Source organism: Dermochelys coriacea, chromosome 9, assembly GCF_009764565.3.
Source record: "Dermochelys coriacea isolate rDerCor1 chromosome 9, rDerCor1.pri.v4, whole genome shotgun sequence".
In the NCBI taxonomy this organism is placed as follows: Eukaryota; Metazoa; Chordata; order Testudines; family Dermochelyidae; genus Dermochelys; species Dermochelys coriacea.
This window is the reverse complement of record NC_050076.1, coordinates 8,561,400-8,577,729: the sequence shown is the minus strand read 5'-3', so window position 1 is coordinate 8,577,729 and position 16,330 is coordinate 8,561,400. Positions and strand designations below refer to the sequence as shown.

The following is a 16,330-nucleotide window of genomic DNA, read 5'->3' as shown; positions in this document are numbered from 1 at the left end:
AGAGCAGGACAGGGAGCTGGGTGGAGGAGAGAGTCTGTTCTCACTGAAGTCCGTCCCCCCCCAGTAAAAAGGCTGGCACCCCCCTGTGCATGGGCCCCCGGCGAGCAGGCCTGGGTCCCAGTGCTAGCCCCAGATCCCACAGCCGCCAGTGAGCTTTGCCCCCCCCCCCCCCCCCGCCGCTAAGCGAGATCACAGGGCTCTTTAGAAAAATAAGCTCTTTAATCGTAAGACGTTTTCCCGGTAAAAGATGCCCGCCCCCTTCCTGATCCTTAACTCTAGCGAGCAGCCCAAATCCATCTCCTTTCCGCTTCCACAGTTGTGATAAGGAGCAAGTGCAGCAATACCTTCCCTGTGGGGAGGCTGGGCTGCGGTGACGCACGGAGAGCTGGGGGCACGAGCCTTGGGGCTGCAGGGACATGTGCCCGCAAGGGCGTTAGCCCACAGCTGCGTTCTGCCGGCTGATCCCCTGGCACAGCGAGTCCCCCACCCCACGGTGCTGGACTGGATTACGCAGTGGTCGGCTGGAGACGAGGCTGGTGGATGGGGAGTGAGTTCTCTCACGCGTGCCCTGGGGTGGGGACGAGTCCACACGTGTTGCATGTGTGTTGGCTGGATTCAGAGGCCTCATGCCAATGAGTCCTGCCTCACTGCGCCCACAGGAGCTCCTCCTCGGAGGGCAGCGTCCTCTCCCTTTCCTGGGATGTGCAGAGCTGACACCGCATCCTCTGGCCCCAACCAGTCTCATGGGGGCCAGGCCCCTTTTTGCTCAGCTCTCAAGTCTTAGCTGTGAGTCGATATGAACCAACGCAGAAATGGGGGGCCTCTCTAGGACTGAAGGAGCCCCCTTTCTTGTCCTTGGGTGTGACCTCCTCTGCTCCAGCAGGGTCCTCTCCGCCCTGCTGTTCCCCCAATCGCTGGAGAGTGGGAGGGGGCAGGATCTGCTTCCTTCCCACCCTGTCTCCACCTGTGGTGTGGTGGGTGCCCCCATCACGAGGCAGGGCTTTCACTGTCCCCTTGAGGCAGCTGGGGACATGGGGTGCTTGGGGGCTCTGGCACCCTCCGGCTTCCTTCCCGGCAGAAATCCTTTGCCAGGTCATGGAACAGGAAGCGCAGCTTGCCTTGTACGAGCTGCCGGTAGACCAGGAAGATCACGCTGGGGTGGCTCTGCAGGGTTGTCCGGGAGGCACGGTCCGGCTGCCAGGCACTGACCTGTCCCAAGACAGAGAACGGGCACTCAAACACACGCTTTCCCCCGCCCTGAGCAATCTCCTTCAGCGTCACCATCCGGGGCCAAATCTGCACCTGGGACTCCGGGCTTAGAGAGGAGCAAGGTGAGCTCTTCACCCTGCTGTGATGGGGGTGGGCTAGGCAGGGCTGATGGGGACAGAGGGGCAGGGGCAAGGCTGGGGCTGGGCAGAAGGGGTCTCACCTGCCAGCTGAAGGTCTGCAGGAGCAGGAGGAAGGAGTTGGCTTTCTTGTAGAGCTGCCCCAGGAGGGCAGCCGCACACTCCTGCCTCACATGGCCCTGCACAGCGGTCACCGCGTCCACCAGCAGCGCCAGGTCACCGAGGATTTCCTGCCTTTTTGTCTCATTCTGACAGGGACAGAGAAGGGGGGGGGCGTGAGTGCCTGCCCCCAGTGCTGCAGGGGTTGGGGCCCCCTAGCCGCAGGCAGGGACTCAGGGGTGAGAGCCCCAGTCCTTCCCACGTCTCCTAACCCAGTAGCCTGACGGGAATGTGGACACTGGCATCACCCCACCAGCAGGGGGCGAGAGCGCCTGCAAGGGGGATCCCTAGAGAGCAAGACTGCCCCCTGTTGAGCCCATGGGCAGCAGCCAGCAGAGGAACAAATATCCCCCTCCCCTCAGGGACTCCTCCCTGTGTCTGCTGCCCCCTCTGTGATGGGCTGAGTGATCATCTTCCCCTTCGTGGCCAGGGAAGAGCTGGAACTCCTGGGGCCCCCAACCCCATGCCTGTCCCCCAGGACCCCTGGCCTTACTCACTGTCTTTGTTTTCCATTCCCGGAGGCTGAAGTCCACCATGGGCAGAGGAAGGGGCTGGGAGAGCGAGGGGAGCTCCTGGCACTGGCTCTATGGGGAGAGGAGGTGGAAAGCACCGAGTGAGACACCAACAGACCTAGGAGAGCCCAGCCCGTGAGGCCAGCTCTAGGGGCAAGAGAAGGAATTAGCTCAGAAGGAGCGGAGGCGTCGCCGGGGCTGTGCCGCCCAGCTGGCCAGGCAAGATATTTCTCTGCTTTCCTTCCTCTGAAGTTTGTGTGATCCCACCCTCTCCCACCAGGGGGCGCTGTGGGGGGAGCTCCCAGCTGTGCCGGACCCAGCCTCTCCCACCCGGGGGTGCTGTAAGGAGCAGGGCAGGAGCGCTGGCTGTGGGGGGAGCTCCCAGCTGTGCCAGTCCCAGCTTCTCCCACCCGGGGGTGCTGTAAGGAGCAGGGCAGGAGCGCTGGCTTTGGCGGGAGCTCCCAGCTGTGCCAGTCCCAGCCTCTCCCACCCCGGGGCGCTGTAGGGAGCAGGGCAGGAGCGCTGGCTGTGGGGGGAGCTCCCAGCTGTGCCAGTCCCAGCTTCTCCCACCCGGGGGTGCTGTAGGGAGCAGGGCAGGAGCGCTGGCTGAGGGGGAGCTCCCAGCAGGGGGCGCTGTAGGGAGCAGGGCAGGAGCGCTGGCTGAGGGGGAGCTCCCAGCCTCTTGCAGCAGGGGGTGCTGTAGGGGCCCGGGCAGGAGCGCTGGCTGTGGGGAGCTCCTGGTTAGCCAGGCTGGAGCGTGTCTCCTTACCACTCTCTTCTCCATGTCCTTGGCTTCGCTGATGTACTTCTGGATCAGCCGGTTGTCGCAGACCAGCCGGGCTGGGCTCGTCCTGGACAGCTTGATGTGGAGGAGGAATGCTGTGAGGAGCAGCAGCCCTGAGGGCAACCAAAGGGAAAGATGGCATGGGCCAGACTTCCCTGCGGGCAGAGCCCAGCCAGGGGACCTGCGGGCCCGCTCCATGGAGAAAAGCCCAAGAATATCCCCTAGCTTGCCTCCCCACACCCCGCCCAAGGAGAGCTGTGCCCCCATCTCACACCCACAGGTCAGTTCTTGGGCCGTTCTCCAGGGCTAGCACAGACCTATTGTCCCGTCTCTAGGCCCCTGGGGCTTTTACCTGGCTACATGCTGGCCCTGTGTGTGTTGCCCTCTCCTGGTTTTAGCACCTGAGGTTATTTAGTTGGTGCACAGCCAGGGTGTGGCTCACCCGCCCCTCCCTGCAGCCTGTGGGCGCCCCATTGATGGAGACTCATGCTGGGCCAAATATGCTTCTCCAGCTGTTTCTTCAGCCTTCTCCTTCTGGGTAGTCACACCCACTACTTGCCAGGCAGGACAGGGATTTACTCGTCCGCCCTGTGGCCGGCGCTATAAGTCAAGCCAAGCTGAGCTCCAAAACCGAGCCAGTCACCCCTGGCCCAGTGCTGGGCACCTGCCTAGCTCCCTGCCCCACTGGGAGTCGGACCACCCCCTCCTCCATCCCCCTCCCCTCCTACCCTGCACTGGAGCACAGTCGGACGTGTGTGAAAAGTCTAATGCAGCCCATGCACTCGTCCTTTAACATGTGTGAAACTGCTCACGTTCCAACTCGGGCCTAAACTTTCACTCCACCAGCCTAGCTCCCGTTAAAGCCCACACTATCTTGTGGACACAGCTTTGATCCCTGTCTAGCCAAGACCGGGGCAAAGGAGGGGCTGGGCCTGACCGCCCCGCTGTGGGCCCCCGCATCGCCATTCACCGCTGTGCACGAATTCTCCACTTGCCAGCAGGGGGTGTCTGATACATCCACCTGCACAGGTGTAAATGACCCACGGTGCCAGGCAGGGAGAATTGGGTACGGTGGGTGCTTTTTTTTTTAAAAAAAGAGCTGTTTCTTTCCAAAGCAACTCGGGTCTGGGGAGGGATGAGGAAATCTGCCAGGCAAAGGGGTGTCAGAAATGTGAGGAGGAGAAACAGAGCAAGAGGGAAACAGTTTTAAGGTTAGGGAATCTTCCCAGAGGTGCCCTCTGGCCACAGTAAGGGAGCCAGCAGGCTGCTGGGATGGATTAACATCTGTGTTGCCCCACAGGTGGCTAGGGCATCTTCAGACAGAAAGCTCCTTAGTAGTAGTGACTGATGTTATGAACTGGTCTAGAGTGGTGCCTACAGCCCTCTACCAAATCAGGCCTTGCTGTGCTTGGTGCTGTACAAACACACTGAGACAATCCCTGCCCTGATTAGCTCACAGTCCAAACAGACAAAGGATTGGGAGCAGAACAGAGAGGAGAGGTGACTGGCCCAAGCCCTTGCAGCATGTCCATGGCAGGACCAGAACCCGGGTCTCCTAGCTCAGGGCCCTACCCACGGGGCCATATGGCTGTTACTAGATAAGGGGCTTTGGAAGGACGGTGCCAGGCTGAACATCAGCGGGTTTCCAAACAGAAGCCCTTCCTTGCGCTGCTAAATCCTGGAGAGTAACCGTCCCAAGTAAGCAGTTCATTTCCCTCCCACTCGCAACCGCATCAGCTTGGGCCAGGCAATATCCCCCTGCTAGCCCCGTGTCGTTTCACTTTCAGCTTCTCAGGCAGCAGCTGTAACTGCAGGTGCGGGAATGTGGCAGGGGAAGGCTGAGGCCAACTCCAACGCTTTCTGATGGATTGAGACAACAGTGGAACAAATGCGACTATTACAGCCGAAAAACAATGGTAAAAGGACATTACGGTTGCAAAGTCAAGCCCCGCAACCTTCCCTTGGCCCATTTGTGCGTATGCACTGCGGCCGTCACAGCTGCTTGCTGACAGCAGAGGAATGGTGAAACACAAGACTTCTGGGATCGATTCCAGATTGCAGAGGGGAGTGTGATCTGGTGGTTACAACCCCTTCTTTAACAGTCCACCCAGCATATACCTGCTGCAGCCTGTCTCTGCCACAGTTTACCTAGATCCCCCCCCCACACACAGCCGATCTCTGTCCCCCAGCTCCTTGCCCGTCCCCACTCTTAACAAGTTCTCTGCCCCCCTTCTGCAGCCAGTCTCCAGGCACCCCCAATCCTCTCTCCTCTGCGTCTGTCCAGTTTCCTCGCCAGTTCCCCCACTTCCTGGGCCCCAGCAGACGGAGCACCGAGAGCACAGGAGCGTCTCCTTGTTCTCAGTCCGCATGCTTCAGTGCCATAGCGGCCGCTGATGTCCAGAGCAACAATTGCAGGGAAAGGCCAGCCGAGGGTGGGACACGCTCATTTGCCCTCTGCGGATGGGGTCTGGCTGCAGCTGGGGCACTGCGAGGGTTGGAGTATGCTCAGTGCAGATGAAACCTTTGGGGAATTTAGCTGCCAAACTTGAACAAATCTCTTTGCAAACTGAGATTTTTCAGCGGCTTATAACGTGGCTGAATTTGGGTTGGTTTTCATAGGGTCGGCAAAAGGCAAATCACTCCCACCAGGGCAACCCTTCTGTCAAATTTCAAAGCCCTACTCCAAAGCTGGGAGGTGCAAGAGCTTCCCAGCCAAACACTTGCAAGTGTTTTTGTAACATGGGCAAAACGACATATTTTCCTCTCATCTAACAGAATCGTTTTAGCTGAAACTTTCCCAAAAGATTCAGCCGGAGGCAGATCCCAGGCATGGAAAATTTCAGCGTGAATGGTTAAAGTGTGGCAAACAAGGTCTCCCAAAGGGAGGCCATGAGCTCTAGGCCACCAGCTCCCTCTAGAATTAGGGGTTCTACACCCTGAAACATTGGACCCACCTACTTGACAGTGCCCCTTGGCAGGAGAACCGCAAGTATCCACTGCAAAAGTGAAATGGGGCCATGTTTCCTGCTGGGCTCCATCCCCAGGAAGCGGGGCAGTGATAGGGGAGGATAAATGGCTTCCTTAGCTGGCCGTGTGCGTCGCACTCCCATCCCGCTGATAAGGAGCGTTTGCACCACGAGCGACTCTGGATGCAGGTTCCACTTCGGTGGCCTCGGCACAGATGGGGACGGGCTCTACGTCGAGGGTGGCGTCACACGCGGCTCAGAGCGTTTCGGGGAATGCCAGTGTCCTCTGTACACTGCGTCCCGGGAACCCCCGCCCCAAGCAGCCCCCGGGCCCTGCGCTCTCCAGAGGCAGTGACCCTTCCTGCAGTGACGGCACCGGCACTGCTCTGTTGGGGGGCCGATTGCCCGCACTCGGAGCCCTGGGTCTCTAACAGAGACACGCTAGTTCCAGGGGAGTCCTGAGCTTGGGACGGGGATTCTCTGGGCTGTGGGTGAGCTCGGTCCGCTCGGCCGCTGAGTCTATGAGCTCAGGAGCCTGGCGTCTCCCCTTGAGTCCCCTGGGAGAGGCTCCTTGCTACTCAGCTGCTTTGAACATCCCAGGCCTTTGCTGTAAAGTCCCTGGGCTTTACCACAGGCTCCCCTGTAGTGACCCTGCCCTGCCCTGCCCTGCCCCTCCGTCTCCATCACTCCCACCCGACCCTGCCCTGCCCCTCCGTCCCCATCACTCCCACCCAGCTCTGCCCCTCCATCTCCATCACTCCCGCGCAGTCCTGCCCCTCTATCTCCATCACTCCCACCTGGCCCTGCCCTGTCCCTCGGTCTCCATCACTCCCACCTGGCCCTGCCGCTCCATCCCCATCATCCCCACTCGGCCCTGCCTCTCTGTCTCCATCACTCCCACCCGGCCCTGCCCTGCCCCTCCGTCTCCATCACTCTCACCCGGCCCTGCCCTGCCCCTCCGTCTCCATCACTCCCACCCGGCCCTGCCCTGCCCCTCCCCTCCATCCCCATCACCCCCACCCAGCCCTGCCCCTCTGTCTCCATCACTCCCACCCGGCTCTGCCCTGCCCCTCTGTCCCCGTCATCCCCTGGTCACTGCCCCTTCATTGCCACCAGACCCACTTGGCCCCTGCCTCTCCCTCCCCATCAGCCCAGCCCTGCCCTCCAATCCCTGGCAGCGCCCCTCCCCATCCCCAGTCCCCCACAGTGTGAAATCCTCCGATGCACAGACAGGTAGATCTGGTCCGTGTGATGGGAACAAGGTTGTGAGCCAAGCAGGGCCTGGCCTGCCCCCTCTCCCTCTGCTGGCGCTCGGTGCTGAGGCTGTTTGGGGCAGGGGCAGGCAGGTTGGGGATTCCCTTTCCTGAAGGACTGAGAGTGGGCAAAACAGTGAGAGACGCCCCATCAGCCTGGGGGGACGGGGTGCTCTGTGTGACCCGGGGCTGGAGGGCAGTCTTTGGCACCCAGGGGCACCTGGGCTGTCTCGGGCCGGCACAGTGACTGACGTTACAGGTCTGGGAGATGCCCAGCCAATAGCTCTGAGCCCTACATTCCCATGGGGGAGAGGCCTTACCCCCACAGTCACGAGCACAGCCCTGGACACTGGGCTGCAGGGACCAGACCTGCCCCGGACCAAGCAGGGCCCGCCCTGGAGCTCTGTCTATCCCTGCCCAGGTGTGAGACTCCACCCCACTCCCCATGCCCAGACTTGGGGGGTGCCCCGTCCCTGTCCAACCCCAGCCCAGCACTCACTGTTCAACTCCATGCTAAGCTGGCCGTCTCTGCACTGCATCTTCCTCCCCGGGGCCAGCGGCTGGGCTCCTGCTCCCGTCCGTCTTCCATTTAGGGCAGCTTTAGCCCAGGCTCTTGGCGGGGCAGGAGGACTGGGCTGTGGGGCAGGGGACGGGAGAGCCTCCGAGTGACGCTGCCCAGCTCCCGCTGCCGAGTGACCACAGCAAGATTTCCTGTTGTGTGGCTTGACCTCCGAGGGAAGGCATGGGGGGCACAGAGCGCAAGCCCTTGAGAAGGCTTCCTGCTTCCCCCGGCTTCCTCCTTGGCTCGCTGCACGGGAGCTGTGCACACGGGCTGGGATCTCAGAGGCAGCCACCTCGCTGCGCTCACCCGCTGGCGCGCGATACGGCTCGTGCCCTGAGCCAGTCCCACCAGCTCCCCCTCTGCGCAAGCCGGGTGAGCCCCACTTCCCGCTGGGTCCGCGTCTCCTGCCCACCTGCTATCACAGCACGGACTGTGGAAACTTGAGGGCCCCAAAGAGTGAACGGCATGCAAGCTGGGGGCCTGGCGCTGCCTCCCCACGGCTGGAGGCCTGCAAGGGTGTCTGCTTTGGGCTCCACAGCTGGCTGGTTCCCCCTGAAAGCCCCAACGATCCAGCCAAGAGGTCAGGGCTCACAGGCTGCTCTCGGCACCACCTAGAATCGAGACGGTGCAATTAGTGAGCAGAGGAGGGAAATGCCAGTTCCATGGTGGACCTGCTCCCAGCACCCCCTTCACTCCCCCTGGTACCGGAGTCCTGGCATGTGGGCTCAGGGATGCAAACCCCACCCCCACCCCGCAAGGTCCCTTAAGTTACACACAAAGATGCTGGTGATAATCATGCCCCACATCCCCAGCATCCACCATCCAGAGGAACACACACGCATCTGCCCTGGGAGCTGTAAGGGGCCCATTACCCTCATGTCCTTGTCAGGCAATCCAGCAGTGTCAGGTTCACACTAATGCAAAAAATGGGCAGCCCCATTTCCAGCATCCTCAGAGCTACCCTCAGCCTCGTCCCTGGTCTTTATCACCTGCTCAGCTCCTGCTGCCCCACAGAAGTGCCTCCAGGCACTGTCCTCTACACTGGGCCCTGGGGCATCTCTGGGGTCACCCTTGGACTCAGTCATCTGCCCCAGTGGGGGTGCAGGGCAGAGCTGAGAAGATTCATGGGAAAGAATCGGATTCTAGGCGCCAGAGCTCTGTGAACCAGGGAACCAGCCAGGGAACCTAACTGATGCCATGTGACCGGCATGTCCCATCCAAACTAGCCAGTCCCTCTGGACTCCGCGCCGCGAGTGGCCACTGGAAAACCCTGTGCTGTGTTCAGACCAGGCGCGAGCAGTCCGTGCAGTGGGGCAGTGGGAAGAGCGCACAGCTTTGGGGCGGGGCAGGGAGATGTGAGCTTTGGGAGCCCAGAGCAGATTGCAGGTCAGGAAGGGGCAGGGGAGGAAGCTGGAGCAGGGACAGAACCCCCAGGCCCAAGGGGCAGCTGGTGGAATCCTTAGGGCCTGGGGAAGGGGCAACTGTGGGACGGGCCCAGGCCCAGAGAAGGGGCAGCCGCGGGGCGCCCGGCAAGGGCCCAGGGAAGGAGCAGTCGCGGAAGATGGGCAGGGGCCCAGTCCCGGGGAAAGGGTGGCCGCAGGAGCCCAGCAGGGAGGGACCCAGCCCAAGGAAGTGGTGGCCCTCCGGAGCCAAGCAGGGGCCCTGCCCAGGGAAGTGGTAGCCCACCGGAGCCAGGCAGGGGCCCCGCCTGCCCGGGGAAGTGGTGGCCCACCGGAGCCAGGCAGGGGCCCCGCCTGCCCGGGGAAGTGGTGGCCCACCGGAGCCAGGCAGGGGCCCCGCCTGCCCGGGGAAGGGATGGTGCAGGAGCTAGGCAGCGGCTCTGCAGGGAAGTGACTCTGGAGCTATTTGCTCAACGTTAATTGTTAACAAAAGTCCCCCAGGGTTGGTTTAACTGTGGAAAGCCCAGGCTGCCCCCTGCTCAGTAAGAGAAGGGGTGAAACACAGCCAGCCTGGAGCGTCGAACTCTCAGCTCCCCTGCCCAGGTGGGGGGGCCTGTAACCCCCCCCTCACCCCCACCCCACGAAGTTCTGTCTGGTGAGTGCCAGGATGCCAGGGTGGAATGGGGAAGGACAGACCCACCCCCACAGCACATTCACTCCCAGTGAGGAGCTGCTCCTGCATGGGCAGAAGCTGGATATACCCCAGTATCCCCCAGGAGGGCTCCATGTGTGCACCCCAGCATCCTCAAGGTTACAGGTGCCTCTTGGGATGGGGTGAGGCTCTTCCTTCACAGCACTATAGGGCCTGCTTCAACACTGGGATGTCTAGCCAGGTGCTGCCCTGCTGCCCATACACCCCAGCCCCTTCCCCAGGGGAGCTGTTTGCCAGGTAACGACCCATCCGGGGAGGAGTGCATAGAGCCAGTTGGAAAATGACCCCCTGCAGCTGTATCAACAGCCCTGACACCCCTCGGCTGTACGCTGCCCCCGCCTCTCGGAGCGGGCACCCAGCCTTCCTCTGCTCAGGAGCTGCATGTACAGGGGACATGCTGCCGGAGATCCCCAGGGCCACCTCTCATGCTACCACCGGGGGTGCCCAAGCGGGGTCAGGACCCATTGCACTGGGTGCCCGTCCCACAGAGAGCACAACACGCTCCGGGGCCTGAGGGGCTCAGTCAGAACAGACCTGCAAGTCTCTGCCTGCGTAGTTCCTAGCATGCATCTTCTCGGGGTATGGCCATCGGACAAGGGTCAGACCCCACCCCAGCCACATGTCAGCTCCTCCCCCGGGCTCCTCTGCCCAGGGCTGCAGGAGGAAGCTGTTTGTAGGGCAAGCGCTTAGGGGCAGGGACCCGGCGCTACCAGCATCTGCAAAGAGCCTGGCAACCAACCACTGACTCACGTCTGTTGCCCCCCAGCTGCCCTGCGTCTGGGAAGCCCTCAGCTGGGTTCACTGTTGTCTCTTGCCCTTCCTCTCAGACTAGTCCCGCTTACGGTCAGGCACACGCACGCACGCACAAAAACACACACGCTCACGCAGCTCCGGCCTTACACACCTGCACATGCTCACACACCAGCCACGTGGGCCATTGCTCCCGGCAGAGGTGCGGCCTCCCTGGGAAGTCGGACATGAGACAGACCAGACAAAAACAAACACCGCTCCTCTCCCATGACCTCCCTCCCTCCCGACCCCAGGCCCTGCCGTGCCAACCTGGAGAGCTGCAGAGGAGCTGGGCCGGCAGTGTGGGATCTGGAGGGGAAGCCGGAGGGCAGGGAGTGTGCCAGCAGGAGCTCCAGCCTGGTTCTGAGCAGAAGCACGAGTGGGCCAGCAGGCAAGTGAAGTGCACCGGGGTCAAACACCCCCGGCTTCCCACACACCTGGCCTTGCCCAATGCAAACATTAGCCGAGCTGCAGTGGGCGTCTGTGCCCGGCCTCCTTGCCTGCTGCGGACGTGACGGGCTGCAGGCGCCCTGGCATCAAGGAGTCTGAGCCAGGAGATGAAGCGCCAGGTCTATGCAGGGCACAGCAAAACCGCCCCGTCCTCGACTGGCTGTATTCTGTGTCTCCATAGTGCCAAATGCAAGTGGGCACAGAGCCTCGGACCCCACCTCCAAGGGCACCCAGATGCCATGGAGAGGGCATGGCCTCCACACTGAACTGCCTTCCTCATCCTCTTGCTTAAATCTGAAAGTGGATTCTCTTTAAAACTGGAATTTAGCAGAGGCTCACAAATCTGCCCTCTGCCCTCCCACATCCCATCTGGGATCTATATGGAGCTGCCGCCGGTGCCCATGCCCATGGGGGCTTCCTCTGCCCAGCCCGTGGGCTATCAGCAGGAAATAAACTCACAGCAAAGAGCATGAACCGAAGAGGCTGCCAGCCTGCTGCTGGGACCCAATCTACGGAGTGGCCCAGGGGGCAGAGGGTTGATGCTTTAAGAGGGACGACCTTTCCCTTGGTAATTAAGGAAACTAAATTAATTTGGATCTGGTTAGAACCAGCCCCAAAAGAGCAGCAACAACAGTAATAACTAACACAGCACCCCAAAGTGTGCTGAGTGCCTCCCAAAACCAATAAGATGCAGGCCCTGCCCAAAGAGCTCACAACCTCCTTCCAGACACCGACACAATAAGTGCGTGGCCGGGACATTTCAATACCATGGAATGGGGGGGGGGGTTGCTTTTGTGGGTATAAGTTCTAAGCAGAAGCTCGGCTCCTGAACACGTGATTCAAAGCCCCAGTCCTGCAACTGGATCTGTGTGGCTGGGCCCTTGCAACAACCAGGGGTTAGAGGTGAGTCGAAAACTAACTGCACCCCGGCTGATAGAAAGCATTTCTCCAAGATCTAACTGCCCATATGGTCAGTTAAAGAGCACACAGGTGACTGCCAGAGCGGAGACAGCTGCAGGGACAGGGCTGGTGCTGTAACTCATTGAAGGTTTACAGACAGCCTGGTGGAGCAGGCAAGTTATTTCTGAACTGTCGCTGTCTTTGGGTTTCAGAGTAGCAGCCATGTTAGTCTGTATTCGCAAAAAGAAAAGGAGTACTTGTGGCACCTTAGAGACCAAATTTGTTAGTCTCTAAGGTGCCACAAGTACTCCTTTTCTTTTTGCTGTCTTTGGGGACGCCCATTTCAGGTTCCCAGTGGGGGGCGGGGCTGAGGCATCTCAGAAGAAATTGAGCTTCAAAAGGACAAAGTGACATGCCAGGAGCAGGGGGTTGCTGTACAGTTCTGGCTGACAAAGGCCATGATCCCAACAGCAAGGGCCAGATCTGAGCAATAGGACCCAGACTGACTTAACAGCCCGAGCCTTGGGCTTAGCAGCAAGGCTAATGGGACGCACCATGCAGAGTCTCCAGCCTGCGACCCTTCTTGCATCCGGCCCCAGAAGCGAGAACTCCAGGCTGCGGCAGTGGGAAACACTGGGGAGTGCCAGTGGGGTTAGCGCCAGGGAGTGCGTCGGCTGAGAGGGGTCTGTTGTTGGATCCTGCTTGGGCAATTGGCACATTGATCTGCTTTGGGAAGCCTGGTGTTTCGCAGCTCTTCAGGAGTAACGGTCCCTAAGCTCTCTGGCTGCCAGGGCCGTCCTTGCAGAATGCGACGTCTGCATAGTGCAAAGAGCTGCATTGTCAGGAGCACTCGCGGTCGCCCACCCACTGCAAGCCGCTTAATTGGGGATGAACTGCACTCCGCGGAGTGTCTCAGCTCTAAGGGCTAGGGGCAGGCTGACACCACGCTCTGGCTCCCCTCGCAGACCTTTCCCCAGAACCTAGACTGAGCATCGCCCACTCTCGGGACATCAGATCCCCACAGTGTGCAGTGGAAGGTGTCAGGGCCAACCCCTGCATGCAGCACTGTGGGCCTGAATCAGCGTTTGCCGAACAGGGGCCCCTCCCAAATCTATCCCAGCATTCAGTAAGTGCTCACGCAGGGCTGTGCACGAAGCAGTGGCTGGCGGGGGTCCCTGGGTGACACAGGGGCATTCCGAATAAAAGCAGCCCAGATCCCAAAGGGGATCATCCTGCCCCTTGCCATGGGGACAGCGTCAGGGGGCAGGTGGATGAAATCCCAACCCGTCCCGTGCTGAGAAGAGGGAAACGGTGCCAACGGAGTGGCTAGCTTGCCACTAGGTGGCAGCAGGTAGCTTCATCTGAAACCATGGGAGTTGGGGGCTCACTGTTACCTTGCAGTCCTGGCCCTAGACAGCCCCTTGGCCTGTTTGCCAGCCCCATCAGAGTCCAGTGACGCGTGTCCCTCTGGCTCCCCGTATCCCTGGCTCACCAGCACAGTGACTGGCAGCTAGAAGTCACAGTGTCCTGCTGCAGCCTCAGCTGGATGGGGACAGTTCAGGGTGGGCTCTTACAGGGCAAAAACTCTGCAGCGGATCTACCCAGCCCCGGCCTGCCCTGTCTCTGAGCCAGCAGGAGAGCACCTGGGTGCTGGGCTCCCACCGGCTCGGCCCTGCGAGAGTGGGGAACGCACATCCCAGGCACTGCCTCCTCGGAGCCGGAGAAAGGACCCAGTGCCCTCCAGCTGTTTCATCGAGCGCTGCAGGCAGTGGGGTTGGGGGCGTTCTCCTCTCGGCTCTGATGCCCCGGTGTGGCGCTTGGTTCTCTCCTCGCAGTTGGTGCTGACCCCAGTGCCCCCAGCGCAGCACTCGGGGGCACTGTGTGGCTGCAGTCACCACCTTTTGAATGAGACGGGAAACCGATGTCCTGAACCGTCACAGAATCACAGCAATGTAGGGCTGGAATGGCCCTCGAGAGGCCATCAAGTCCAGCCCCCTGCACTGAGGTAGGACCAAGTAAACCTAGAAGTGCCCTTGCTGCCAAGAAGGCCAATGGCATATTGGGCTGTATTAGTAGGAGCGTTGCCAGCAGATCAAGGGAAGTGATTATTCCCCTCTGTTCGGCACTGGTGAGGCCACACCTGGAGTATTGCCTCCAGTTTTGGGTCCCCCCACTACAGAAGGGATGTGGACAAATTGGAGAGAGTCCAGCGGAGGGCAACGAAAATGATTAGGGGGCTGGGGCACATGACTAACAAGGAGAGCCTGAGGGAACTGGGGTTATTTAGTCTGCAGAAGAGAAGAATGAGGGGGAATTTGATAGCAGCCTTCAACTACCTGAAAGGGGGTTCCAAAGAGGATGGAGCTCGGCTGGTCTCAGTGGTAGCAGATGACAGAAGAAGGAGCAGTGGTCTCAAGTTGCAGTTAGGGAGGTCTAGGTTGGATATTAAGAAACACTATTTCACTAGGAGGGTGGTGAAGCACTGGAATGGGTTTCCTAGGGAGGTGGTGGAATCTCCATCCTTAGAGGTTTTTAAGGCCCAGCTTGACAAAGCCCTGGCTGGGATGATTTAGCTGGGGTTGATCCTGCTTTGAGCAGGGGGTCGGACTAGATGACCTCCTGAGGTCTCTTCCAACCCTAATATTCTATGACCACCCTGGATAGGTATTTGTCCGATCTGTTTTTATACCCTGCAATGACAAGGATTCTACAACCTCCCTTGGAAGCCTGTTCCAGAGCTTAACTACCTGGAGTTAGAAAGTTTTTCCTAATGTCTAACTTAAATCTCCCTTGCTGCAGATTAAGCCCATTCCTACTTGTCCTACCTCCAGAAGACAAGGAGAACAGTTGATCACACAGTCCTCGTTGTAATAGCCCCTAACATATTTGAAGACTGTTGTCATGTCCCCCCTCCGCCTTCTTTTCTCTAGACTAAACAGGCCCACTTTTGTAACCTTCCTTCATAGGTCAAGTTTTCTAAACCTTTTCTTGCTGTGTTCTGGGCTCTCTCCAATTTATCCACCTCTTTCCTAAAGTGGTGTCCAGAATGGAGTACTCCAGCCAAGGTCTCCCAAGTGCCGAGCAGAGCACTCCTCAGTGTCTTACGTATGACACTCCTGTTCATATGCCACAGAAGGATCTTAGCCTTGTTTGCAAATGCATCACACTGATTACTCATATTCAATTCATGATCCACTTTAATCCCTGATCCTTTCCAGCAGTACGACCGCCTAGCCAGTTATTCCCCATTTCACGGTTGTGCATTTGATTTTTCCTTCCTAAGTGAAGTACTTTGCACTTGTCTTTATTGAATTTCATCTTGACTTCAGACCAATTCTCCAGTTTGTCAAGGTCTTTTTGAATTCTAATCCTGACCTCCAAAGTGCTTGCAACCCCTCCCAGCGTGGTGTCATCGGCAAATGTTATAAGGATGTCCTCCACTCCATTATCCAAGTTATTAATGACAAAGCTGAACGGTATCAGACCCATGACAGAACCTTTCAGGAGCCCGCTAGATACATCCTCCCAGTTTGACAGCAAACCATTGATAACTACTCTCTAAGGATGGTGTTTCAACCAGTTATGCGCCCACCTTACAGTCATTTCATCTAGGCCACATTTAGCTGGAAACTGATTCTTTCTGCATGGGGTGAACAGAGCTGCCACAAGGGAGGGAGCTGGGAAGCTCTGATACCATAGGGCTTTGTGTATGCTTGGTAATAGGCAAAGGAGACCTACCTGGTATGAATGAAGGCTCGTGCTGTCTCTCCCCCTCCTTGCAGGCCTTGTCTCCTGCCTTCTCTTTCTTCCTAGTTTCCCAGGTGGACGGGGGTGCTGGGTGCCATTACTCTGTCATATGCACCAGTGACCAGAAAGGTTTGCGCTCACGTGGACGGACTCCTAAAAGGAGGGACTTTGGGAGATCATGAGCCAAGGACTCAGAGCAGGGGTTGCACCTTGGAATAGGCTACACTAGTGTGCCTGTTTCTTTAAAGAAGCTAGGCCTGATGGGGAAATAAGATGGCCCTATAAAGCCTGCTATTTCTACTCCAGCCCCAGCTGTGGTGTAGGCTGCAGGCCTGGTAGGAGCTGGATGACCAGCTCTGCCTGTGTATTAGCTGGATGGGGGCACCTCCAACAGAGCTATAATTGCTCCATCTGGCTCCTGGGATCAGCTGTTCTGCCTCTCCCCTCTTGCTGCTCCCCCCCCCTGCCCCAGGGTGGATCCTGTAGTGGTGGGGATCGATCCCAACTAGCAGCCACCTCTCCCCGAGAGTACCCCCTCACCCTACAGACCCCCCATGGATCCCGGCTTCCCAGCCCCCACTCATCCTAGATTCACTCCTCCCCAGCTACAGCTGCCAGCTCCATGTTTGCAGCTCCATGTCCTGCCCATGCCACTGCTTGGGGCAGGGTGTATTGACCATAAGCGGAAGTCAATTGAGACATGCAAATTAGTGTGTGGAATAATTTACATAAAAGGCCACACCGAGAGCT

General features: G+C 59.2%; 1 protein-coding gene across 2 annotated transcripts; it reads right to left on the bottom strand.

Annotated features, from left to right (window-relative positions):
* Positions 1–62: 62 nt before the first annotated feature.
* THPO (thrombopoietin) lies at positions 63–7,746 on the bottom strand. Of its 2 annotated transcripts, XM_038416387.2 has the most exons (5): positions 7,520–7,746; positions 2,787–2,914; positions 2,003–2,089; positions 1,430–1,594; positions 63–1,209 (listed from the first exon to the last, which is right to left on the bottom strand). In XM_038416387.2, the coding sequence occupies exons 1-5, from the start codon at positions 7,557–7,559 to the stop codon at positions 988–990; spliced, it is 642 nt and encodes a 213-aa protein (XP_038272315.1). In that variant the 5' UTR covers positions 7,560–7,746; the 3' UTR covers positions 63–987. The 2 variants fall into 2 exon arrangements, with proteins under 2 accessions (XP_038272315.1, XP_043347997.1); XM_043492062.1 differs by lacking the exon at positions 7,520–7,746 and having other exon boundaries at positions 2,787–6,063.
* Between the last annotated feature and the right edge of the window lie 8,584 nt (positions 7,747–16,330).

Bases quoted from the DNA above. Each gene is read 5' to 3' on its own strand.
- THPO (XM_043492062.1), bottom strand. From the start codon at position 3,068: ATGGGGGCACAGCTCTCCTTGGGCGGGGTGTGGGGAGGCAAGCTAGGG. The intron at 2,090-2,786 runs GTAAGGAGACAC...CTCTCCCCATAG, and splicing joins AGGACATGGAGAAGAGAGTG to AGCCAGTGCCAGGAGCTCCC. The intron at 1,595-2,002 runs GTGAGTAAGGCC...TGTCCCTGTCAG, and splicing joins GGGAATGGAAAACAAAGACA to AATGAGACAAAAAGGCAGGA.